This window comes from Ascaphus truei, chromosome 13 (genome assembly GCF_040206685.1).
Source record: "Ascaphus truei isolate aAscTru1 chromosome 13, aAscTru1.hap1, whole genome shotgun sequence".
NCBI lineage: Eukaryota > Metazoa > Chordata > Amphibia > Anura > Ascaphidae > Ascaphus > Ascaphus truei.
In genome coordinates, this window is record NC_134495.1 from 13,509,324 (window position 1) to 13,535,776 (window position 26,453).

General features: G+C 46.5%; 1 protein-coding gene across 1 annotated transcript; it reads left to right on the forward strand.

The window, feature by feature from the left end:
• Positions 1-1,170: 1,170 nt before the first annotated feature.
• LOC142464924 (uncharacterized) lies at positions 1,171-26,225 on the forward strand. The gene is made up of 7 exons (XM_075568599.1): positions 1,171-1,343; positions 11,995-12,965; positions 18,227-18,281; positions 19,012-19,117; positions 21,506-21,645; positions 22,567-22,809; positions 23,161-26,225. The coding sequence occupies exons 1-7, from the start codon at positions 1,275-1,277 to the stop codon at positions 23,857-23,859; spliced, it is 2,283 nt and encodes a 760-aa protein (XP_075424714.1). The 5' UTR covers positions 1,171-1,274; the 3' UTR covers positions 23,860-26,225.
• The last annotated feature ends 228 nt before the right edge of the window (positions 26,226-26,453 follow it).

The window sequence follows — 26,453 nt, forward strand, 5'->3', positions numbered from 1 at the left end:
ATTTCACAATACTTGAGACTTTGCTCTTTATTAGATAGTTACACTGAGACAAACAAAACCTTAAAAAGGAGAGGAGGGAACATTTAAAAACAGCTGTAATCCTTTAAAAAGTCTTAATAATGTGATCCCCTCTTCGGCCAATATATGTATATACAGTATGCTTCTTAAAGGTGCATTCACTCTTGGCAACTCTGAGCCAAAGCATTTAGGGCGTTAATCAATACGCTACGAAGTGACCAATCGTACAATCACCGCCCAATAACTCCTATCGCACGGCCGCTGGAGCGTGTATTGAATTTTCCCCTAAGGCCGCGCTTATAGTGCCAGCGACGGCGACCGAAAACAAATGCATTGTCGCCGCCGTGTACGCTTATAGTAAGCGCGATGGCGACAAAGCGACGTGGCGACGCGATTTTTGGTAGACGAAATTGTTTGATTTTTCAGGGGCTGTCGCCTCATGTGACAGCCCATGAACCAATCAGGAGCCTGGTCGCCACGACGCCACCACAAAGCGAAATACAACTTTCGCTTCAGGCGACGGGTGACATCTTGCGTCGCGTTGCCGGCACTATAGGCGCGGCCTTAGGCTACGCTTATAGTGACCGCAACATCAGGCTACGGGCGCTGGAAAAATCAAATTGAGATGACTTCCAGCGATCGCGACCAAGTCGTCGCTCCGTCGCGTCTCGCTTACTATAAGCGCACGCGACGGCGGCAATGGATTTGTTTTGACGCGATGTCGCATCGCTGTCGCCGGCACTATAAGCGCCGCCTTACTCTGCATCTTCTGTCGGTTGCATTTAAGATGGGTGCCTCCATCACTTGTGATGCACAATAGGTTACAAACACTGATTGCAATGTCTTGCAGAAACAGGTTAGTTTGTGCAATATTTAGCCATTTGACTGCCAGCTCTTTGAACCAGTCATTTCTGTAGGTCTGATACACCCATCCTTTCAATTGTATAATCAATTCCTGTACTCTGCCTCCTTTATTGGGTGGTAATGTATATCAATAACAATGCAACACAATTTGTTGCAGCAAGGAGCAAAATGTGAATTAACTGCATTCTACTTGTGGCCAGCAGAGGGCACCCCCAGCTGTTGTCCCAGTACAGCAGGTAATTGACACATGTGGGGAGGGGGTGAGTGAGAGAGAGAGAGAGAGGAAGGTTGAGCTAGAGAGGGGTCCAGGGTGGGGAAGCCAGTATCCAGCAGCTCTCAAAGGCTTCCACCACTTCTTACTCTGCCCTGGGAGAGTGGCAGTGACTTCTGAGATGGGGACTCTTCCTGCAGCATGGATGCTGGTGACAGTCCTGTGGATTGCAGAACCAGGACAAAGCAAGGTAATTGCTCCCCCCCTGTACCCTGCAGAGGTGACAGTGTGTCCCTTCCTGGAGTTTGCAACCCCCCATTTGGCAGAGAGGGATTCTGCAGTTAAATAAATCAATGCTGGCTGAACCATTTCCCGCAGCCTCCCAATTGTAGATGATTAAACTCTGTGGGTATTTTTCACAAATTGGCAATAAAATAATTACTGTTTAGAAATAGTTATTAGGTTAAAATAATACTCTGGCTGTGTTATCCAAAAAAATACGGAAACGCGTTATTAATAGTGCCAAGAAATGGTAAAATAATATAAGTGGGCGAGATGAGGAGCTGGCTTCAGATGTATGTATACCTCTATTTATATAGTACCCACAGTGTTCTCGGCACTTTACAAAGACAATACAGTAAAGGGAATTACAATAAGCGCAGCAAAGTTGGCCAACAGGAAATCCCTGCCCCGGAGAGCTTGCAATCTAAGATGATGAGGAATCTGTTTTAACGAAACTTGCTCAGCGAGACCCTTACTGCAATTTGCAACATTGACACCTAATGTGTTAGAGAAATGAGCGCTGGGTAACGTAACCCCTGGGTGCATTTTGCTTCCATTATAACTGGAACACATTTGGTATTTAACCAGTTATTTGCTGGTAAATCCAGGCGCACAACTTGTGCTTCTGACATTAAAAGGGTTAAGCAAAAATATATATTTATTTATTTTTAAAAGCAAGCGGCTGTAGGGTCTTTCCTCTAATTGGACATATTTCAACGCCTGATCATTTAACCCTTTGCTCGCAAAGGGGCCTGTATCTCGTCTTTTTCAGGCACCTCTGGCAGTCAATCAAACCCTTTCCTTAAAGGCGGAATTTAACACACATGATGAAATCACCATTGTCAATATATATCTATCTCTCAAATGGGGCAGCCATCTTCAAAATTCCAGTTTTCCAGAAAAATAGTAATATATATTGTATTTGCATGGCGCGTACAGTGTAGGAGGTTATTCGTTGTATAACGCGTTATTTGTATTGGTTATTTATATGATTGTCACGTGTATTACTGCCGTGAAGCGCTGTGTACATTAATGGCACTGTATACATATAGACATACATACAAGAGCGCATATATGTTAAGACCGAGACACAAAAGAAGGACCCTGTCCAATAGTGAGAAAGAAACGCACATTTGTGTGTGTGTGTATGTATAATATATACGTGTGTGAGTACATCTATATACACATACACAAACACACTGTGTGTGTGTGTATATGAACGAAAGGCGTGAGACGTGTTTTGGAACCTGAGACGGATCTGCCCCCTGCTTGCCAATAGCTGCAGCTCTTAATCAATTTCACGCCTACCTTAGCCATCTGAGCGCTCCCCCCCTCTGGAATGCAGTCCAGTTATTTGAGGACACAGTGCTGCATTGATTCTGCTGTTTTGTGGCTGCTCAATCTAATTACAAGTACATTGCATGGCTTGGGGGGGGAGGGAATAGAATTGTCCCCTATAAATGAAAATTCAGCAATGATGCCCAATGTCTCGGTATCAGGCTGGTTTTGTATTGTATCTGTTTTGCGCTGCCCTGTAACATACAGTAAGAACTGACTTCCCCATGGGGGGTCGCTGTTGGTATATGGGGGGTTACAGGTCATTAGAAAGCGCTGTTTCTTTTTCTTTGCGTCTCCGTTCTGTAAAATAATAAAATACGGCACGTTTGCAGTCACACTTAGTACTAGTGTATGTGAGACTTAAGGAAGTGGTGGGATTCTATACACTCAGCCACTGACTCATGATGGTGCTTATAATAATAACTTTATTTCATATAGCGCTTTTATCCCAGTGGGACGCAAAACGCATCACAGTTACAGTATAGCGCGCGGTACGCAGCACATAGGAATGTTACAGGCACAGCCTCTGCCCAGGTGAACTTACAATCTATGTTCTTGGTGACTGAGGCACAGAGAGGTAAAGTGACTTACCCAAGGTCACAAGGAGCTGACACCGGGAATTGAACCAGGTTCCCCTGCTTCACACTCTGTGTTATTGTTATCAGAGCCAGTGTTTTTGACTCGCTGAGCGACTCCCTAAATTGCAAAGCAGAACCTGAATGGGTTAACTCCCTTCTCAACGAGGATGGCTGAACGACCCTGTGCTTTCGAACCTTGCCAAGAGGTTAAACCAGTGCGGTTGCCGTTTCATCGGACAACCAAGGGGTTAAAACAACCAATTCCGCTACTGCCATAAAAAAAAATCAGTGTTTTGTCACATAGCAGCTAAGGGGAATTTCTCGCCTTGTAGTGGCTTCTTCTGGGGCAGATGTCATGTGTTAGTGACACCCTGCCAGGGAAACTTCCATTTGCTGCTAATCTGTGTAGTTAATGAGGTCTGATCCTGTAGTGTCGATGTTATATGCGGGTGGGGGGTGGGGGGTGGGGGGGGGGGAGCTGTGTTGTGTGCCACAATGTAACCCATCAATTATATTATATATCTTTATATAGCGCAAAAGACCCCAATGCTACATCCAATGTGTTAAATACTTCAATGTTAGTATTCTCATGAGTAAGGGTCATTTAGTTAAACCCTTTGCCCAAAGCGCTATAAGCCTGCAGCCACGTCACGGCATGACCAGTATGCAGCCACGTCACGGCATGATCAGTATGCAGCCACGTCACGGCATGACCAGTATGCAGCCACGTCACGGCATGACCAGTATGTAGCCACGTCACAGCATGACCAGTATGCAGCCACGTCACAGCATGACCAGTATGCAGCCACGTCACGGCATGACCAGTATGCAGCCACGTCACGGCATGACCAGTATGCAGCCACATCACGGCATGACCAGTATGCAGCCACGTCACGGCATGACCAGTATGCAGCCACGTCACGGCATGACCAGTAAGCAGGTCCTAACCCTACCGGTGACAATTCTCATTTACTTCTGCTGGAGGGAGAATGACCTCAGTGGGTCTGTACTCATTTTATTTTATTTTATATATCTTTATATACCAATATACTCAGCGCTTTACAAAGAAATTGCAGTACAGGGAATTCTAATACAATAAGTGCAACAAAATCAGATAATTGCAAAGGAAATCCCTGCCCCGGAGAGCTTACAATCTAAGTGGATATTACTCCATGTTTTATATATATATATGACATTAAGACATCTCCCTCACCCCTCACAAACTCCGCATAGCAGGCGTCAGGGGAAACTGGGGGGTTAATCGCCAGGGGAGAGAGGATTGAGGGGAATGTAGAAGTAATCGGGTTAATGAAACCTTGCAGGGCGTTCAATATCAGGAAGACGGTGAACATGTTCATCTTCGTAACGGGATTACAGTGTTATTTTCCGGTGATTAGGAAAAAAATTCAAAGCTCCAAATAAATTGTTTAAAAAAAAAAAAAGTTTTCCTAACGACATCTGGTTTGGATTTGTTCTGTAGGGCGGGGGGGTGCTCAACTCAGTACTCAAGCCCGCCCTCCCAACAGGTCACGTTTTTAGGATATCCCAGCTTCAGCACAGGAGGCTCAGTCGAAGCAGCCACCTGTGCTGAAGCAGGGACGGATTGAGTCACCTGTGTTGAAGCAGGGAGTGATTGAGCCACCTGTGCTGAAGCAGGGATACCCTGAAAACCTAACCTGTGGGGGGCTGAGGCGGGAGGGGTTGAGCACTGCAGTTGAGCACCCCCGCTCTAGGTTTTTTTTTGTGACATTCATGTAATCTTTTTCATGTTAGTTTGGTAATTTGACCCAATATTGTAATAATTATGACAATGATCTCAGATTCCAAAGGTCAGTGTGGCCCCTCTGCGAGGTAGCTAGATCAGGGAGGGGGGCTTACATGTGGGCCGGTAGGGGTATTGCACAGGTCCTACAGAAGTGTAGGACAGCTGGAGATTTGAAAGGACCTGAGGGAGGGTTCTTCGTGGCCTGTACACAAGCTTTGACCACGTCACAAGTCTCTTTCTCAGGCCTCGTTCGCGCTCACACTGGACACGTTGCGACAATGCACGTGGCCTGCGTGAGCGGGCGGGTCACGTCACGCGAGCAGTTCGCCCAATGAGGGCGAACCCGGCTCCGTGGCGTTGTGGCCGCGCCCCCAGATGCGCGCGCACCTAGCCAGCCAGGAATCCCCCGGCCGAGCAGAGGGCGCAGCGCTGGAGCGCCAGCACGCCTGTTTCCACCTTGGACGAGGCCTCGGATGTACTGGCAAACAGGGAAGGAGACCCGAGAGGTCTCGGAAGATCATGTATAAAAAGGGATTCTGGTTTTAGGGTTTAACATTTTATAAAACCCCAAAATTAAGCTTCTCAACTCCTTTATTTATAACACGTTTCCCAGGAAGTAACTCATTGAGAGTTACCTCTCGTTCTCAAGTATGTCCTGGGCACAGAGTTATGATTCCAAATACATGGTTACATTAAGTGAGCAGGGTTATACATTATATACAAGACATTGCATGCACAGTTACAGATAATATATATTATGGGCGTATGAAACAGTTACAGACCAGAGTAAAATGGGAGACAGCTTTAGTTTTGAAAGAACTTAGACTGGTGGTGGCTGTGAGAGTCTCCGGTAGGTTGTTCCAGTTGTGGGGCGCACGGTAAGAGAAGGAGGAACGGCCGGATACTTTGCTGAACCTTGGGACTCCTGTCCTCAGGATCCCGTCCCCCCTCTCTCTCACACACACACACGTGGTGCAGTCAAAGCTTGAGCCACTGATTGAGCCACCTGTGCTGAATCTGGGATATCCTTAAAACCTGACCTGTTGGGGTTGCTTGAGGACTGGAGTTGAGAACCCCTGCTCTATAAAGTTTCATCTCTTGTAGTAGCCACAGGTGACAAAGGCAACACAAGGGGAGTATGGAAACAAAATAAGTACCCAAATTCAAACGTGTGTCCGTTTTGTTTTCATTGTTAACACTGATAGACACAGAGGTTTTTTATTTTTTTAAACACTTTTTTTTTTTTTTTTAATGTATTTGTAGAAAAAGATTTTACAAATGGGGTACAGAAAGACAGTAATACAATAATGTAAATGAATACAGTTAAATACAGTTTAGGTGATTTTGTAAGGGGGAAAGAAAACGGTGTGGGAGTGCGACCCCTTTGTGGGCGCATACATTGGTCAACTTCGGCTAAGCCAGGCACATCTTTGAGTGTTCATAATTGAGACCATCGTTATATATTGGGGGAGGGGGAACTCGGATACGGGAAACATAGGCACAGTTAAGGCATTTATGGTCATACACATATATACATTATTTTGTCGTGGTCTGCCATGTTTGAGATGGGACATTGGGAACAGGTTTATCCAACTGGCCAAATACATGATTGGGGGTACAGGTAGTCCTCGCTCTCCGACGTTTCACTTTACAATGAATGGCATATCCAACGCATTACAATGCGTCCCTAAGGGCTGTTTTGCGATGCCGGAATGCGTTATCCGACGCTCACCGCCACTGATTAACATGGGGCTCACTTTACAACGGTTTCACTATCCAACGCTACTTCCAGTACGGATTCCGTTGGATAACCGAGGACCGCCTGTATTGCCTTTCTATGCTGGTGGATCACTGGTCATTGCTATGGGGGCCTAATGATACAAGCCTAGTGCGTTACCCCTAGGCTAAGGCCCTGTCCATTGGGGGCTGGGAGGATCATTAAAGTCGAATCCAGGGGTCCCCAATTCTCGTGAAGCTATGGCACCTGTCCGATAGGGAGCTTGGAAGTGTCTCTATAGTCACCGCATGCCAGATTTTGATTTTGTCTATACGTGGAGCTCCAATGTGTTGCCACGCGGCAGTATCCGCTGTGACCACGCGTTTCACCGGATGACATGCTTGGTCGGGGAGCTCATGAATAGGCTTGTTGGATTTTTTTATTTATTTTTTAAATAAAATGAAAACACCGGAAAAAACAATAAACGCTGATTTAAAAAAAAAAAAAAAAACACCAAAAAACTGAATACCTTTGTGAATAAAGTACATCTGCGAAGAACCTAATTCTGTTAGAAAATTCAGGGCGATTACATGGCTATTGTACCACAGTCACTCCTGCCAAGCACTGCTATCTACTGCACCTACCCACCATGAAGGCCAGGCACTGCCATCTACTGCACCTACCCACCATCAAGGCCAGGCACTGCCATCTGCTGCACTTATTCCCTCACCTGCTGTCTCTGTAACTCTCCCAACATAGCACTTAGATTGTAAGCTCTCCGAGGCAGGGATTTCCTGACCTATTGTCTGACTTTGCTGCACGTAGTGTTTTACATTATTAGCATTCCCTGTACTGCATTGTCTTTGTAAAGTGCTGAGTACACTTGTGGGTGTTGTCTAAATAATGGTATACATCCATCTAATTTCAAAACCCTTTCCGGGCGCACATTTCTGTGTGATCGGGGTCCTGGGGTGAACAAACCCCAGGGTGCCTTAGAGAGGATAACCTTGTAGTTACGACGCTAACCTCTGAAGTGGGCATGCATTGCATGTCTATTCAGCAGTAAAGGGTTAAACCTTGTTATTTTGGGAAAACTCCCATACAGCGTTTAAAAAAAATAAAAAAAAAATTTAAATAAATTTGCTCCTCAATTAACAAAGAATGTAGTCTAATTAGTAAACTATGTACAATTTTAGCTTCTGCTGCTTGCAGATTAATTAGTGAAATAATGCAATTTAGGCTGGTATTGTCGGCCTGGGAATTTTGCAGAGCGTGGTCAGCAGAGCGTTCAGGCAAATACTGGGGCAAGAGCACAGAGGGCCGGGGCAAATAGTTACCTACTTAACCCCTGCCAGGGACGGCTGACTTGCAACAAAGTCCGTCTGGGAAAGTGTTAAACTGGTTATTCCTTAGCTCAGGGGTTCTCAACCCCAGTCCCGAAGACCCCGTGCAACAGGTCAGGTTTTCAGGATATCCCGGCTTCAGCACAGGTGGCTCAATCAGTGGCTGTCTTCGACTGAGCCACTGATTGAGCCAGCTGTGCTGAAGCTGGGATAGCCTTAAAACCTGACCTGTTGGATGGGGTCTTAAGGACTGGGGCACAGAACCCCTGCATTAGCTGGCCCAGCTCTTGCATTACAGTTTGTGCTTCACTTTTATTAAGAGGGGTAATAATGAGCCAGCTCTGGGTCTGCAGTGACAGTTCATAGAGTTAAACAGGGGGTGGGGGTACGGGGGGGGGGGGGGGGGGAGGGCAGCTGCCGTGTTTGTGGCCCTTGTTTTATTTCTGGCTTTGATGGCTTGTCAGAAAACACGGGTTCTCTGTGACAAACTCCGGCAGCAAAAGCAAAGGGTCAGAAACGCACAAACACACATTGTGTGCAGCTGTTTGATTTCACATTTCTACGCTGACTGCACAGAAGGCGTGTGTGTGTGTGTGTGTGTGTGTGTGTGGTATTGTGGGTACTTGGGCTTAGGATACTCTGCGTCGGAGACTTCTTCATTAACCCATCCTACTGCCAGAGGGGCCAGCAACAGGTGGTATAATTCAGTAGTGGGCAACGCCAGTCCTCTAGGGCCACTAACAGGTCAGGCTTTAAGAATATCCCTGCATTAAGGATATCCCTGCTTTTAAGGATATCATTTAAACCTGACCTGTTGGTGGCCCTTGATTACTGGACTGGAGTTGGCTACCCCTGGTATAATTCCTACCTATCGTCAGTTATTCCTGGACACACACTGGGTTAGTCATTATATTGTGATAGTGCCCTGATTGAAGTCCGTAAGAGTTTCTGTGCAATAGTACTTCAATCGGCACTGGGACAGTTTAATTAAAAGGAAGAGTTTGAATCAGGGGGAGTCTGGTTCAATTCCCGGTGTCGGCTCCTTGTGACCTTGGGCAAGCCACTTTATCTCCCTGTGCCTCAGGCACCAAAAACATAGAGTGTAAGCTCACCTGGGCAGGGGCTATGTCTGGAACATTCCTATGTGCTGCGTAACCTGCGCTATACTGTAATTCTGACGCGCTTTGCGTCCCATTGGGAGAAAAGAGCTACATGAAATAAAGTTAATATTAATAACTACCGTAATCCAAAAATTAAAAAGACAATTTTGGTGTACTAAGTCAAGGGGGCACAAACTTTTTTTCCTGCGCCCCCCTGCCGGCGGCCACCTCACCCACGCGCCCCCCCTAACTCCCACTTACCTCTGCTCCGGCGTCATGACGTCCATTACCTCACGGCGTCATTTTAGGCCGCGTTGCCGTGTGGAGCCAAGGTAAGTAAAGGTTTACAGAGGCCCTGCAGCTCCCCCCGGCACTTAATTTAAGTGCCTTCTTGAAGCGCGCGGGGCCTCTGTAAACCGCGGCCCCCCCACCCCCCCGCAGGCAGTCTCGTGCCCCCCCCCCCCCGTGGGGGTCACGCCCCTCAGTTTGCGCACCACTGTACTAAGTATATCCCGGGTTATATCATATTGCAATGAATACCGGGAACGAATGCAGACATGTCTCATGCAAGCCGGAGAGAGAACCATGTCACCGAGATGAGGGATGAGACGGGAAAACGACATGGTCCAACCTCGTGTTAACAACATAGAGTATATAACGAACACGATGGCTCTTCGTATACCGAAAAGGCAATTTATTGATTAAAAAAGATTTAACGTTTCACTCCACTCTTTGACCTTTGCCGAGAGTGGACCAAAACTACGTTCTTTTTTTTTTAATCAATAAATTGCCTTTTTCATTATATAATGACCTCCTGGAGTGCCACCAATGTTGCTATGTCTGTGATACACTGACCCCCCCTGTTGGAGTGTGGATTGGGCCGTGGCAGAGGATACTACAGTATCATGAGTGCTCCTCCTATCCCAGGACACCACCTCGCGTTAACCCATGCACTACCAGAGAGGCCCGCAATATATCACAGTGGAGGTATTATCATGGTATGGGATGTGTTCTCTTCCTGGACCAGAAGATGAGCCGGCCATTGCTTCAGTAACCATAATAATAATAATAATAATAATAATAATAATAGGTCGTCATACCAATTGTACAGGAGTAGCTAAGATGACTGTCTTCGGTGCCGCTGCTACCCGCGGTCACGCAGCCTCGACCCTCATGACCCCAGAGGATTAATGCCGTAGGTAGTGTCATTGAGAAGTATGGACCACCCTGCAGTGCAATCACGGCAGACACTGTGTCGGGCGCCGCAAACGCTTTTTGCTTTTTCGACCGCGGCCCGGCAGATAGTGAGTCTTTGCTACATCTGCACTTCTGTTCTATCACATGGTGGGTTTTCTGCTGGCAAATCTGCATCACTAATCCTGTTTGATAGTAAAAGTTATTTTATTAGGATGCGGTGACTTCCAGCCACATCCAACGCGTTCTACTTCCCCCCCACGGATTACTTCAGTCTGAACGCCCAGGACTGACCCTTTGTACTAGGTCTGTGTCCTAGCAGGAGACCAGGGACTTTTAATCCTTCCAGGGACTCGTTAAATCCATCACCTCAAAACCCTCAACTGGCCCCTGTATTGATTTAATTATCATATAGTATGCGGTCCAGAGAGGAATAATAATCATTTTTTTTTTTTGCCTAGGGTTCTGGCACCGAAATTGTATGTGCAAGATAATAAACGATTGATTGTGTGTGTGGATATACATCTATAGATATATATGCACAGTACTTTTTCCCATATATATATATCTAGCTGTATATTTATAAATGTTATAGAGCGCATCACAATTACAACACAGCAGATGGTGCACAGCGCTGTATATAAAATGTTACAGGCACAGTCCCTGCCCTGAAGAGCTTACTGTCTATGGTTTGGGTGCCTGAGGCACAGGGAGATAAAGTGACTAATCCAAGGCGCAAGGAGGCGACACCAGGAATTTAACCAGGCTCCCCTGCTTTAAAGTCAGTGTCATTGTTCTTGGAGTCGGTGCCCTGACCCCGTGTACCTGGTGTGGGGAAAACTGTCACCCAGTCTTTCAATGCAGTGTTTTTTCCACAATCTCTTTTTTTTTTTTAAATAACCTGGAATGATGTAAATTGTGAAACAACATCTGTGTTGTCCAACATTGTGATTGGCTGCCGGTTGTGCCGCAGTATTAGATGTGTGCGCTGTGCGTGTTTGGGTTCATTGCGACTCTGTAGGAACAGTGTGAGCCTGGAGGAACGCATGATGATTCCTTTTTGGGTTTCTCTGTAGTCGTGCCAATTTCTCCTTCGTCTAAACAGATAACCTTTTATTTATGAGAAAAATCACATTCCTCGTGTGCTAAGCAGATGGCTCCTAAAGTAGTCATGTGTGTTTGTTACCTTTCTTTTTTTTTTAAATGAAACTTTTTTTTTGAGATATAACAGCGATCTTCAGCCTTTGCACACTTTTCTTACCTCTCGCAGGGTGAGCTCAACCTCTAAAAACCCATGACTGTGTAGCCACTCGCTTAGTAGATCCTCGAGCATGCAGTAGAAGGAAATAGAGGATAAGGCAGCATAATATTCCCACTGCCACCATTATTCGAAGGATTGAGGAGTTCTGCAATTAACATTTTTGTCAGCAGAAAGATTAAACGAGAAGATGGTTTTAGAGACAGATTAACCCTCTGAGTTCAGGGTGGAAAATGAAATGTGTGAGACATGAGTACATTAATGCCTGGACATTTTCTGCAATGCCTTCTGGTTTAAGTAATATACCCTTTTTTTTTGTGTTTTAGGTATATTATGTTTGCGGAGCCGTGCTGGACTCCACCGAAAGGGGCCTCATTCTGTCGCCAGGTTTTCCCAATAACTACCTCCCGGGGTCTCACTGCGTGTGGCAGTTCTTCGTCCCTGCGGGTTCCCTCTTAGTGGTGGAGACACTGGACTTTGATGTGTTTGAGAGCCCAAGTGATAATGACCCTCCTGCCCGCTCTTCCTCTTCTGACTTTGTCTCTCTTGGCGCCCACAAGAGAGCCGGCGACGATGCCTTGTATACAGAGGTCTCTTCAATTGGCGACCCCCAGAGGGCTAATCTTCTACCTACCACGGAACAAGCTGTTTACCCAAATGAGGTCAACGATGAAATTGTCTCAAGGGACAGTTGGGACAAGACTGATAAGAGAGAGTTGTTAGAGTTCCAAGTAACAAAGGAGCAATCACTTCTTAACCAAGGGGCAAACACATCTCAGAAGGGGGCAGTTGTTTTAGTTGCAAAGAGTTTTGATGGTGTGAGAGGAGAACCCAACAAGCCATTGGATTTCCTGGCTCCTTTCACGGCTAGAGTGACAGAACATATTGACGCATATTGGCAACAGGAGAGCAAAATTGCAACCTTATCATCTATAGCTCTTGGCATCGACCCCTCAACCACTCAGCCACCAGCACTGGACGTGTGCCCTCACGACGTCCTCTACATCTCAGACCTGGTCACTTTCTCTTCCCGCTTCTGTGGAGCCAACTCTCCCATGAACAAGAGCTTGGTCTTTGGGTCTCCTGTGGAGATGATCGAGGTGATTATGGAGCTGATCACCACCACGGACCGGGGCAGAGGCTTCGCCATGCTCTTTGCCTACCAGAACCACACAAGGGTGACCGCTATGGGTGTGCAGGGCAGGCAGAGTGGGGAAAGTGTGACGCTGCTGGCTGTGACTGCTGCTACCATCTCATTTGCTTTGGTTTTGCTGTTGGTGCTTTGCCTGTCTTACAGGTAAGAAATCGGTATTGGTGCAGATGGCTAAATAATGACTAATTGACTGTTTCTAGTCCCGCGCTTAAGCTTGGGAGCCTTGGCGTAGGTAGAAAGATGAGCAGAAACTGCGGATACGTCTTGGGACACAGTGATCTCAGGAGGTGTAGAGAAGACTTTATCTCCCTATTACAGCTTAGTTCAGATGGAAGAGAACAGCTTCAATGTGTGCAGTGCCCACGTGTTCTCAACAGAATAAATAGGCTGTATCCATACATCTGCTGGACATGCACAGTTTGTGTCCAGATGTTAGCAAAGCAACACAGTACCACTGTCCTCCCACTGGGGGCTTTCTATATGGACAGAAAATTGAATATTCTTTTTTATTTAACATTTCTAATATAGGTGTTGGTATAAGGAGGAGAGAAACAGCGCACGCCCCTAGCGCATTACCCCAAATGTTAGGTTTATTGAAAAGACGAGGGAAGACATTGCCCACTTACAAGACGAATAAAAGAATATTGAAAGGTTTCTTTGATACCGGTGCCGCTGTGGTTAACAACCGTCAGCTGGGGGAAACCTCCAGATGGTGCCTGGTGGAGAATTAGAGTCCAATCACCCCTGATGAAGTCAGCTGACGAAACGCGTAGGGTATTTCACGTCATCACGCTGCTTTAGACACACAAACTGTATGCTACCGATCGGGATCTCCTCCAAACACAGCTGATCGCGTGAGTGTCTGAACCGAGCCCTGCCTATACTGTCGTTTACACCTGCTACTGCTGCTAATGAAGTCGGGGTCTGAAGACTCTCAAAGCTACAGTGGCGGCTTTACTAGCAGGAGGCGATTTGGACTCCAACACTCCACCAGGCACATCATCTGGAGGTTCCCCCAGCTGACGGTAGTTAACCACCACTGGCACCGGTATCAAAGAAACCTTTCAATGTGCTTTTATTTTATTCCTCTTGTAAGTGGACATTGTCTTCCCTCGTCTTTTCAATAAACCTAACATTTGTGGTAATGCGCTAGGGGCGTGCGCTGTTTCTCTCCTCCTTTTTGTGTACAGATTCTCCTTGGGAAGTGATTCTTCCCGGACACAGCAGCCCCCACTCCTGCGTTTTTGGCTCATCAACACAAGAATTGTGAGGTTGAACTGCAAATACATTTTTTCGTTCTCCTGGACTGCACTTGTATCTATGTGTTGCTAATATGCTATATTTTTACTGATACATGAAGATTGTAGATATCCTATTTGCATATATTTCATTTTGAATTATAGCGCTGGTTCTTTCTCTCTTGTGTATGTATATATATGTATATATATATATATAATATATATATATAATATATATATAATATATATATATATATATATATATATATATATATATATATATATATATTATATACATATATGTGTGTGTACACACATACACACAAGCAATACTCTATAATAAAAGGGAATCATCCAATTAATCGGTCATGAACGGTACTTGATAGAATCCAAACCAAAGTAGGGCAGCTGAGTTCCCACTTGTTCTAATTCTTTTTTTTTTTTAGGGAACAAGACGGAAACCCATGTAATGATTATGCAATTAATAGGAATGGGGAGTAGGTAAATGCATTTACTTCCATTTAAATTATTTAATATTTTATTTTTATTTTTTACATTAAAGCTGATATTTTTTGTAACTTTTTTTTTTTTTTTAAACGTTTTTTTTTTTATTGTAGTTTAGAAATGTAAGTTTTTCTCTGCATATGGTTTTGCAAACATTTTTTCCCCTACAAAAATTCCCCCGGAAGCCCTTATTCACTGTACTGCGGATCTGTCTTCTCCTGTTCAACAAGGTTTCAGCACCATTCCAGTGAAGGGAGATGAGACCTTGCAGAATAAAAAGAGAAGACGGTTTGACAGCCTCACGCGCCTCACGGCAGAAGATTTTGATAAGGGGACAGGGATGTTCATCCTGGAGGTTTGCAGAACAGAGGGACAAACTCATGCACACAATGCGTTGCTGCCCTCCTGGGCTAATTCCAACAGGGCCTTCTAGCCGCAAGATGCATTAACCCTTTTAAACCCTGCAGGATTTGCAAGGGCGTGTCTTCTGCATCCCATATAAAATATTCTCCAAATAGAAAAGAAGCCTTCTCTAAATTGGGCACAGATGGCTGTCTGTATTAACCCCTTCATGGCAGTGCTTTGCGAAGCACTAGCTGAACCTGACGCTTGTAGGGTGAGATCAATATATTGTCCGAACATTGAAAATGACACTGTTGGAAAACTCTTGTGGTTAATCCAGTATAGGGCTGCCTTTACTTTCAGACTGATCATTTATTGGGATAGTCACAACAGCAACTCTCTCCAGTCATATACTGACGAATACACATTCCTATACAGTGTATGAATGCTTGCTCCCTTTCTAACAAGTTCCTCTCTGTGCATGACTTCTCTTTCTCTCTCACTCTCTGCTCCTATTTGCTATAACTGAGACCTGGCTCACTCAGTCTGACTCTGCTCTGGAAGCTGCCCTCTCTTATGGTGGCCTCTTTTTCTCACACTCCGCGCCCTGATGGCAGGGCTCCTCCTCTCCTCTATCTGCCGCTACCGAACTCTTCCTATTCCTCCCTCTCTTGCTTTTCCCTCCTTTTGAGGCTCACACAGTCTAGATCTTCTGTCCTCTCCCTCTCCAAGTGGTGGTCATCTATCGCCCACCTACCTCTACTCATCCCCCTTCTGTCTTTCTCTCTCACTTTGAATCCTGGCTCTCTTTCTTTCTCTCCTCAGACTCTCCTGTTCTTCTCCTTGGGGACTTCAACTGCCACATTGATGACCCCTCTCTCCCTTGTGCTTCCCGCTTTCTCTCTCTAACCTCTTCATTTGGTCTTCCACAGTGGACTGAAGCCAGCACCCACAATGATGGCCACTACCTTGATCTGGTTTTCACTAAACTTTTCTTTCTCTGATTTCTCCATTTCCCCCTTTCCTCTCTCTGACCATCACCTTATCTCATTTTCTCTCTCTCGCTTCTCCCCTTCTCCATCTCCATCTCCCCCTCGTTTCTGCAGAAACCTGCGCTCTATTAACCTACCAGCTTTTGATTCCACTTTACGCTCCTCCCTCTCCTAGTTCTGCTCCAGACCCTGACAACCTGGTCAGGAACTACAACTCTGCCTTATCCTCCTCTCTCGATCTACATGCCCCACTTTCTCTCTGCCGTCCTCGCCCTTCTAACCCCAGGCCCTGGCTAAATTCCCACACGCGCATGCTGCGTTCTTGCACTCGTTCCTCTGAACGCCTCTGGAGGAAATCTCACACTCTCGCAGACTTCCGCTGTCCTGTTTCAACTCTGCCCTCTCTCAGGCTAAACAAACCTACTTTTCTTCACTAATCAACACGCACAAGTCTAACCCACGCCGACTCTTCTCTGTCTTTGACTCCCTACTCAGACCACCCTCAGCTGCCTCTTCTTCCTCCGTCTCCGCTCAGGAGTTTGCTGACTATTTAAAGAAAACGTGGAATCCATATGTCAGGACATCCCCTTTCCTCCTCCTATCCTACACCGCTTCCTAACTCTTCTCCTGCCTTCCTTGACTCTCTTTCCGCTGTCACAGAGGAGGATGTGTCACTGCTGATCTCCTCTTCTCCATCTACCACTTGCCCCCTTGACCCCATTCCCTCCCATCTCCTAAAACCTCTTGCTCCTACTCTAATCCCTACGCTCACACACATTTTTAACTCCTCCCTCTGCTCTGGTAGTGCAGCGCAGACACCGCAGCCTTACACACTTCTGCCCCCCCTTACATCTCAGCCCTAATTTCTCGCTATGCACCATCCCAACTCTTGCGTTCTGCTCAAGGATGTCTTCTCTCTACCCCCTTTGTATCTAAAGCCCTCTCCCGCCTTAACCCTTTCTCACTCACTGCCCCACACCTCTGGAATGCCCTTCGCCTCAATACCCGACTAGCACCCTCTCTATCCACCTTAAGACACACTTGCTTAAAGAAGCGTATGAGTAGCACCGTGTCTAACTCTATACACCTGATACATAAAGCTCGGCCCCCTGCAGGAGTACTTACCAGAATTCCCTTCTACTGTCTCTGTATGTTCTTCCTACCAATTAGATTGTAAGCTCTTCGGAGCAGGGACTCCTTTTCCTAAATGTTATTTTATGTCTGAAGCGCTTCTTCCCATGATGTGTTATTTGTGTTATTTGTATTATTTGTTATTTATATGATTTATATGACGTGTATTACTGCTGTGAATCGCTATGTACATTAATGTCGCTATATCAATAAAGCCATACATACATACATACAGAGTACACAGCACAGGGCAGAATTTACAGTAGCAAATAACTCTCTTGATCTGAAGAGCTCACGATCTACTCGATGGTACCCAAGTGACATAGTGACTTGCCCAAGGTCACACAGAGCTGGCACTGGGTTATCCACTTCAAAGATGAGTGTCTATTACACTTGGCTTCACCATTTTTTCCAATAAGCCAGAGGGATAATATGGGCCAGCATGTGGGCACAGACATGGCACAGTCCGTGATGCCAGCGAGTGTCTTCTCTGTGCTAATCTCCCTCTGCAGGAGGGGTGTGCCCTGCCTCCGTCACACTGCCACTTCGGGTACTGTTTGCAGAGTGTCTGAAAGGGTCACTTGTTAGGCGGCCAGGGATTTTTACTGGGTTTGGTGCCTCTGTGCGGGTTGAGAGAATGCCATACTTCATCCTATCCTGGCACCAGAGAGCAGGACCACAAAGATTCCCAAATCTATAACCTCTTCATTCTCACAGTAACGCATCGCACTGAACGACTTTAGAAGAAAAGCACTGGTACCCCCCTTTATTTTTTATTTTAATGTCCATTACGATACTCGGAACATTTAACACATTCTCCTGTGTCCCACAAATTTCCCACTAGGGCGTTCCAAAACTCCATACATTGTGAGCACTTACATATAAAGGGAACCTGTGGTTAAACACACAAAATATGTTGCTTCTATTTTTTTTAGGGTGTCCCTCAAAGTATTAGTCTGCTGCTTCTAACGGACAAACACAGCTAGACCCAAAGTATGAAGTGCAAAGCCACTGTACCCATCGAGAGACAGCTAACAAATTGGCTGTGTTTTATATTGAATATGTTGTATTCTGACAGTAAAAGGGCAATGTGTGAAGCAGTCAGGTTTGAGATGCATGCCTTTGGGCACAGTCCAGATGACGGAGGGTGTGTTACTTCTGCAACTTCTCTCTCTGCTTTTTGTCTTGGACGATTCAGGCAGAAAATGTGTCCCAAGAGAGACCAGGAGACCAGCCAGGTCACCCAACAGGAGGTGAGTCGGAAAAGTTGTATGCACCTTTGTTAATGCACCTGTATTTCCCTCACCTGTGACAAAGTGACTATCATGCCTCATAACAGACCATTTGAATTCATCCAATAGAGAAGACCTCACCAATGATTCATGCGAGGGGCATGATATGGCTGCATCTGGGACCCCAAAAAGCACTATTGCTCCCCAACAAGTACTGTTCTTGATGTCACTGCAGGGTCAGCTGCTGCCATTATTGAATATTCCCGTTTGGGGTTTTCAGTCCGAGTGTAAGAAGATGTAGGTAGAAGGTACCTTTGTGTTCATACTCAGTATTGTATTATATTACCATGCATTTTATTTCAGAGGTGTCCCAAACATGAACCCCTGGCTCAGTCATTCTCTTGAGAATGGGGCTCATCTGCGATTCTTGGTGCTGGACTCCTGCTTCTCTACATTGGGCAACCAGGACTGCTACATTATGTATTTCCAGCCAAGCTCTAGCTAGACCCTTTTAGTGCTGCAGCAAGCCAGCCTCTCATTGAAGGGGTCACATGAGGAACAGGAGGGCTGGGACCCTACAGGGTCCAATAAAACATACACACTGTTCTGTACCTAACCACAAAGCACCGTGAGCGCTTTTTCTCCCCGCGATGATGCAGAGCCCTAGCAGCTGTGATTGGGCAGAGTTGCCGGGACGTGGCAGTTTGCTGCTGCGTTGTTGACACTCGCTGCTGTGTGTTCCGTTTTGCAGAACGGAAGCCAGAACGCAGCCCTGGAGATCAATGAGTTGCAGCTGGTGGTACCAGGCGAGGATCTTCAAAACAGGGAACTGGAATCAGTCAGCCGGGAGGAAGAAGGTAAGAATGATACATGGTGTGATCTTGGCCCTATTCCAGTGATTCTCAGCCAGGGTGTCATGTCACCCAGAGGGGACTAAAACCAACCTTATTGGTGCCCTGTGGAAATACTAATGGCACGGTTATTTTTGTCATACTATCTCAGTGAGTTCAAAACCCAAACCCACTAAATCAGGAGTGGCCAACTCCAGTCATCAAGGGCCACCGACAGATGCGGACCTGTTGGTGGTCCTTGAGGACAGGAGTTGGCCACCCCTGCACTCCATCATATATATATATTTGTTTGAGTCAACTGCAGAGCTACTGGGAGACCGACCCCAAGCATACGGCTACAGGCAAAGACGCCCCAATACTACATCCAACATGACAAATGATTTAGTTCATTACTAAACTGTGTGTGTCGAATTGGAAACCATTTTGGGCGGCCTGTGACCCGTCCTCCTTAGTTTAAACTCGCCCTTCCCACTTCCATCTAATCAGTAGGTCCTGGCACACACGTGTGAATGAGCTGTCTATTAAGAAATGTCTGCCCCCAGGAGGAGAGAGGTGGAGGTGACTATACGCATGGGAAATATAAATATAGATTTTATTAATGCACCTTATTTATTTTTTATTCCTCCCCCCACCCCTATATCTATTGGGGCACTACAGAAGGTTTATAACCAGTTTTAACTGCTCTGTTGCTCCTACATCACACATATGGTGCTTCTTAATGTTATCCTTTACATGTCACGCATCCCAAGCTTTTGGCTATACTATATACTATAGTGTTTTGTTTTCTCTTTTCTCTATGCAGTGGAAGAAATACAAAAGACCCAGTATAACATTGGTAGTGTAGGACCTGCGTGTAGCATGGCACCTTGACGTGATCGCAGGCTTGACATGTTTTGGCCAGAGGATTGAACTAAATGACCCATACTTATGAAAAGAATAAACAGATTATCAATGACCGAAATAGTCATGTTTGGATGTAGCGGTGGGGATTCGTTGTCTAAGGTTATTTTAGAATTGAAAACACAAGGGCGAAGAGCCATTCATCATCAATACAAGGTGGGAAAAGGAAGGAGGGTTCTCCCAGCGTCTCCATCCCTGAGGAAGGCCGCGGTGACCGAAACGTTGGTCATATACCCAGCGGCAGATTTCCAAAACTGCTGCCCTTGGGCACTTGTCTGTGTCTGCCGCCCTGTTTCCCCTTCAGAATACAGTGTCAAATGACGCCACAGACGTAACCAGCGTGGCGTCGCGTTACGTCGCGACACCATGGCAACGAGATGCCATGTGACATCGTTTGTGACGTCAGCGGCGTCATTTGACGCTCGATTTTGAAGAAGCAGGGCGGCACAACGGAGGCGGCCGGCACAGGTAAGCAACTCCCTTCCCATTAGGTCTGATAGGCTGAATGCGCGGCAAATGCAAATGGGGGCGGACATTTTTGCCGCCCCAAAATTTTGCCGCCTTAGGCCCGGGCCCAATGGGAAATCTGACACTGCATATACCATGTCATTGAATAAAATAATTCCGCAAGCTGAACCTGCCCGGCGCTGGGAGAACCCGAATGTTATTATGTTCTGCTGCTGGAACGGCAATTATTGCCAATTTTGAATAAGAAAAAAAAAAGCTGTATGGTGCTCTAACAAGGATCAATAGCTGGTATAAGCAAAGGTACGTGAAAGTATAAACATTCCACTGCTGATCTAGAGTATATATATGTAGGCTGCGATACTATGTAGCAGGCTGCGATACTATGTAGCAGGCCATAATTGAAGTCCCCCTTGGATGTAGTTTGATCATTCGCTTGGTAGCAATACCGTTTTATTATAGCAACATGTATTGTACAATCAAAACAATCTGGAATGGTTTAGACAAGAGGTGGCCCATTCCAGTCCACAAGGGCCACCAACGGGCCAGGTTTTAAGGATATCCCTGTTTCAGCACAGGTGGTTTCAGCACTGTTTCAGTCTTTCGATTGAGCCACTTGTGCCGAAGCTGGGACTGATTGAACCACCTGTGCTGAAGCAGGGATATCCTTAAAACCTGATCTGTTGGGGGGTGGGGGGGTCTTGAGGAGTGGAGTTGGCCACCCTTGGTTTAGAACTTTTAAAACTCTGCACTGCATTAAACAGCACAGCTCTAATATTAATGGTGTTAGTAATAGTGCTACACGAGGAATGCAGAATAGCTGTAGTTAGCATTTACGGGTAAGACTTGCCACAAACCGCTTACAGTCTAATCCACCGAGAGAAATAGAGCGGCTTACAAGATACCAGCTTCTCCCACTACCAAGACGGTGCTATGAACACTGGGACACTCCTTCTCTGTAGGCACAAGAGCCCTGCCCACGTGGGCGCCACTGACACTCTTACGTTAGCGTCTCCCTTCTCGTTGTAGCGGCAGAACCTTCCCGCCTGATGCAGGAGGAGCCATCGTCATCAAGTGCCATGGGAAACGATTCCCACAGTGACGAGGTCTTCATCATCTCAGCCGGAAGCAACACCGAGCATTTCACCTTCACCAGCTACACGCCGCAGGTCAGGCGCGCCGATGTGTTAATAATACTAGATTTACAAAGCCCTCGCGCACCGCTGCCACGTACAACAAGGCCCACGGAGGTTGTGTTTGCGTATATACATGGTATGCACTCCTCCTGCATCACTTGTGATTTATCAGTGGGCTCGTGAAGTCCTCTCCGGCACTTCAGTGGTTACAGCAAATTTGGGAGTTGGTCCGATTTTGCTCTCTTGTAAAATTTACCATTGAAGAGCGCTGCCGGAGGCAGGGAATAACCCGCGAATGAAACCTTGAAAGGCAAAACTAGAAACAGTGGGTTAAACTTTGGAATTGGTAAGGAGATTTCCATCCATATTATCCAAATCCCTGTAATTGCCGTTATCTCAGAGCTCTCACGCTGCTTAACAGTACTGAGCATAAGTTTCTTGTGCTCCTTATTCTCCTCGCCTCTGCCTTCCCCGAGAGGAATTACTGGAACAACATTTCACTGTTGCTCTCTGAAATCACAGCTGTACAGGACTCCCAACACTGTAAGAAATGTCAATCCATCTACCTTTGGCGTATGTGCTCAAAATTAGATTGCAAGCTCCACGTAGTAAAGTGTTTTGCCTGTATTCTAATTCTGGGATTGCAATTGTCTGGCGGAGCAACGTTTTTATAACAAACTCATAAAATGATGCCCGTATTCTAGTGAGAGCATATTATCCGCGTAAATAAAGGGTATTTGATTCATTTAGGAGAAAATGGGCTAATTGTCAAAAGTATTTGTTTATATAACCGTAACAGACATGGTCTAGGGCAGGGGTTCTCAACTCCACCCCACCCCCCTCCCCTACAGGGGGCAGGGGGGGGGGTCTTGAGGACTGGGGTTGAGAACCCCTTGGTCTAGGTTTTTATTTTTCCAAGTGTTTTAGTGTTAAGGTGCGGTCTGCGGTTTGCAGGAGAGAAATCTCAAGAGGAGTGTGACCAGCCCGGCTTCCGTATCCGACTGGCTAAACTCCGAATATACCAGCGTGGATCTTGGGTCAGAGGACAGAGGGACTGAAAACGTGGAAGTGGATCCAGCCAGGCAGAGGACATGGAGCGCCCGTACCTTCAACCGGTTCCTGCCTCCGATACCCCAGTTTCAGATGAAGTGGCGAAGCCGTACGTCCAGTGGCTCCTTCACAAAACTGGTGGATAGTGTGAGTATCCCAAACCACAACGCTCCGTTCTGTAAGGGCCCTGTCTAGAGGTGCCCGTCACAGACACGGAGACACTTGGATCAGACAGTTGTCACGCCTCCTCCCATCACCTGTTATTCTTCGAAGTCTCTTCATTCCCATACTTCTTTCACAATCTTTGCCTGACTCCTTTCTCCTCACTGTCTGACCCCGTTGTTCATTCTTCTCTTCTGCCTCTCAAATCTGCATACGGTGTATTGCTGCAAGAGATGCGTTGCTTTGATTCACTGTGCTGTTCCTATAACCATACTGTGGAAGTTTTGTATGTAACATGCATGAGGTTTGTAACCATCTCTTCTTCCTGCCTTCCAGGGCTGTACTGCAGCTCCTGGGAATACAGGTCCTCAGAACCCTCGGAAGGCTGGCTCTGCTGTGCAGATGGACGGCAGTTTCAGTCGTCTGTATTCTGAGTCTTCAGTCAGCAATGCGTCCTACCCTCTCACGCAGTCTGCGCAACAACAACGCAAGTTGCCATCCTGCAACCTCAAGAAGTCACGCTTTGCAAGTCCTTACTTTGGGTTCCTGAATGGCTCCCCTGACTGTTTCAGCTCGGGCGCTGCAAGGGACACCTGCCCCCAGGAGAACCATAACCTGTGCCAAAAGTCTGCCTCTGAGTTTACCAGCTCTGCCAAAAGCATCACAGCCAATGGAGTTCGAGCCAAAGAGCACCCAGTGGATTTGGAGAAGTCCAAGCCGGTTTTCGTCATTTGCGAGGAGGCAGATGACCAGCAGCCGTTGGTATTAGATGACCAGCTGAGTCCTAACAGAGATGGTCTCTCTGTGGAGAATGAGGCCAGATCCATCAGATGTAAGGTGGATGTCCACTCAGTTGAGGGTTACAGGTATCCGTATACAGAGGACATGCCTTCAATGGGCTCAGCTGGAAACCTGGGCAATCCATGTGCCACAGACATTGGCAGGCAAGAGACTGCAATGGATGCAAACCCTCCATTCCCACAAGTGGGGTTCGATATGGGAAGACCCTACTTGGAACAACCACAGCCTGTGTGAGTGCCACCTGGAACATCCACAGCCTGTGCGAGTGCCACCTGGAACATCCACAGCCTGTGCGAGTGCCACCTGGAACATCCACAGCCTGTGCGAGTGCCACCTGGAACATCCACAGCCTGTGCGAGTGCCACCTGGAACATCCACAGCCTGTGCGAGTGCCACCTGGAATATCCACAGCCTGTGCGAGTGCCACCTGGAACATCCACAGCCTGTGCGAGTGCCACCTGGAACATCCACAGCCTGTGCGAGTGCCACCTGGAACATCCACAGCCTGTGCGAGTGCCACCTGGAATATCCACAGCCTGTGCGAGTGCCACCTGGAACATCCACAGCCTGTGCGAGTGCCACCTGGAACATCCACAGCCTGTGCGAGTGCCACCTGGAACATCCACAGCCTGTGCGAGTGCCACCTGGAATATCCACAGCCTGTGCGAGTGCCACCTGGAATATCCACAGCCTGTGCGAGTGCCACCTGGAACATCCAGTTTGTGCGAGTGCCACCTCCCCATTCATTCCGAGGATTTGACATTCAACACAGGAGCTAGTCCCCGCATAAACTCTTCTGCTACCCATTCCTGACCAACAAACCTTTCCCTCTTCCCATCACCTGCTCCCTTTTTCAATTACCTCACTAAGGGCATTAAAAGCCATTGATAGACGTGCCAAATGTTACTTTTAAAGGGCAGTCACTTCTAGCTTTAATACTCCCCCCCCCCCCATTGTGTACACAATCACAACACCTTTTTTTCCATCCACTGTTGAGTGCACTGGGTGCAAGATGTTTTTGACTTCGAAGAAGTCTTGCTTCCATGGGAGCAAAATATTATTCACAAAAGACAGATTATGAACAGGGAACACGGGCATCCATCATTCTGTCAGTGGTCCACTTTCATCTCCATGTGAGCTCCACTCCGGCTTTTCATAGCACGAAGATGATCCATCGAACAACTTAGTAAGTAAACGTGGCGGTCGGAGCTGCTGGGAAAGTGACAGCCAAAATGGCAGCAGGAACGTTACAGGGCGTTTGGATTTAGCCTGGCACACTCAAAGCATTGAAGTTTGGAGTTGGCTACCAATGGAATAGACCATTTCCCATCTTCCGAGTGACTCGCATTAAATGTACATATTTCTTTTTCTGGAGGGGTTGGAGACTGTGAAGCTCTCTGCTCACACAGACTGCGCACAAATCTTTTCGGTGATCGGCTTCCCCACCGCGTGTAACGCACATAGGAATAAAGAACTGCATGGTAGCAGTAACTTGTATCCATGTACGCACAAAGGATCATGGGTCCGCGTGTTAAATCGCTTGGCACACAGCTAACCCACGTGTTAAATGGCTCTAGAGCCAGAAGTGTTTATTTAGAGCAACATTGCACTGTCCATTTAGTTAATGATATTTGAGAAGTATTCAGCCTGCCCACTGCCAGACACTTCTTTCTGTTTGAGTGTGTATGTAGAAGTTGTTCTAATTCACTCCTTTTCCTAGGGCAGCATGTTTTACCCATCACATGGTATCGGCAGTATCTCCTGTCCCTTTCTGCACAGAATGACGCGCCTACGGAAAGCGCGACACCCAGACAGTAGAATGGTTCCGTGCGGCACATACATTTTAGATTGATTCCGTGCGACACACTCATGAATTACTTTTAAAAATCACATTAGCAATATTTGTCAAGCTGTATGGTTTTTTTTTTGGGGTGGAATACATAGGCATTATATAATATGTATTTTTAAAGCAAGAGACCGCAAGACCATTTATAGTAGTGAGAGAAAATGGCAGTCAGTTAAGAAACAGAAATGTCTGGACTGATGCGGTGTAAAATAATCAATGGAGACAACATCCAAAGGCAAGATCAATAATAATTATCCCTGAGTATCACAGCCGCTTCCTTTCCGGGGAGGTATAAGTAATAGGAGTCAGACCTATTTAAGTGAAGGAACTGCAGCCTTTTTTGTTCTTGCCAAGAAAAGCAATTGCAATCAGCGATGTATAAATTGCAATGCAATCCTAACCTAATTCAATTACAAATAAAGTACTGACAATCACAGATTAAGTAGCATTACCCTCTGTTCCCTGTTGGGTTGCTGAAATGACCCATGCATCCCTCTCCATAGAGAACTTGGGGTAAGACGCCCGTGCAAACAATTATAGCTGTTTTCATCAGGAGAAAAGCACAAGCTTTATTTCTTCTATCATCCTGAATCCAGCACATTATTATATCACATGAAGCATCTTGTGGGGGTCCCAGACATCTGGAATTTAGCAATGGTATATTTCTTGGAAAAGGGAAGAAAGGTCAGTTACATATTTGCTACTTAGGAATGATCGTTGAGAGCATCGGTGGCCAACTCTACTCCTCAAGGGCCACCAACAGGCCAGGTTTTCAGGATATCCCTGCTTCAGCACAGGTGGCTCAATCATTGATTGAGCCACCTGTGCTGAAGCAGGGATAACCTGAAAACCTGGCCTGTTGGTGGCCCTTTAGGACAGGAGTTGCCACCCCTGGTATAGAGCAAGTTTCATCTTTGTCATTGTATGTACAAGTCACATTATTGCTGCTTTTGTCATGCTAATTTGATTTACCCCTGTAACC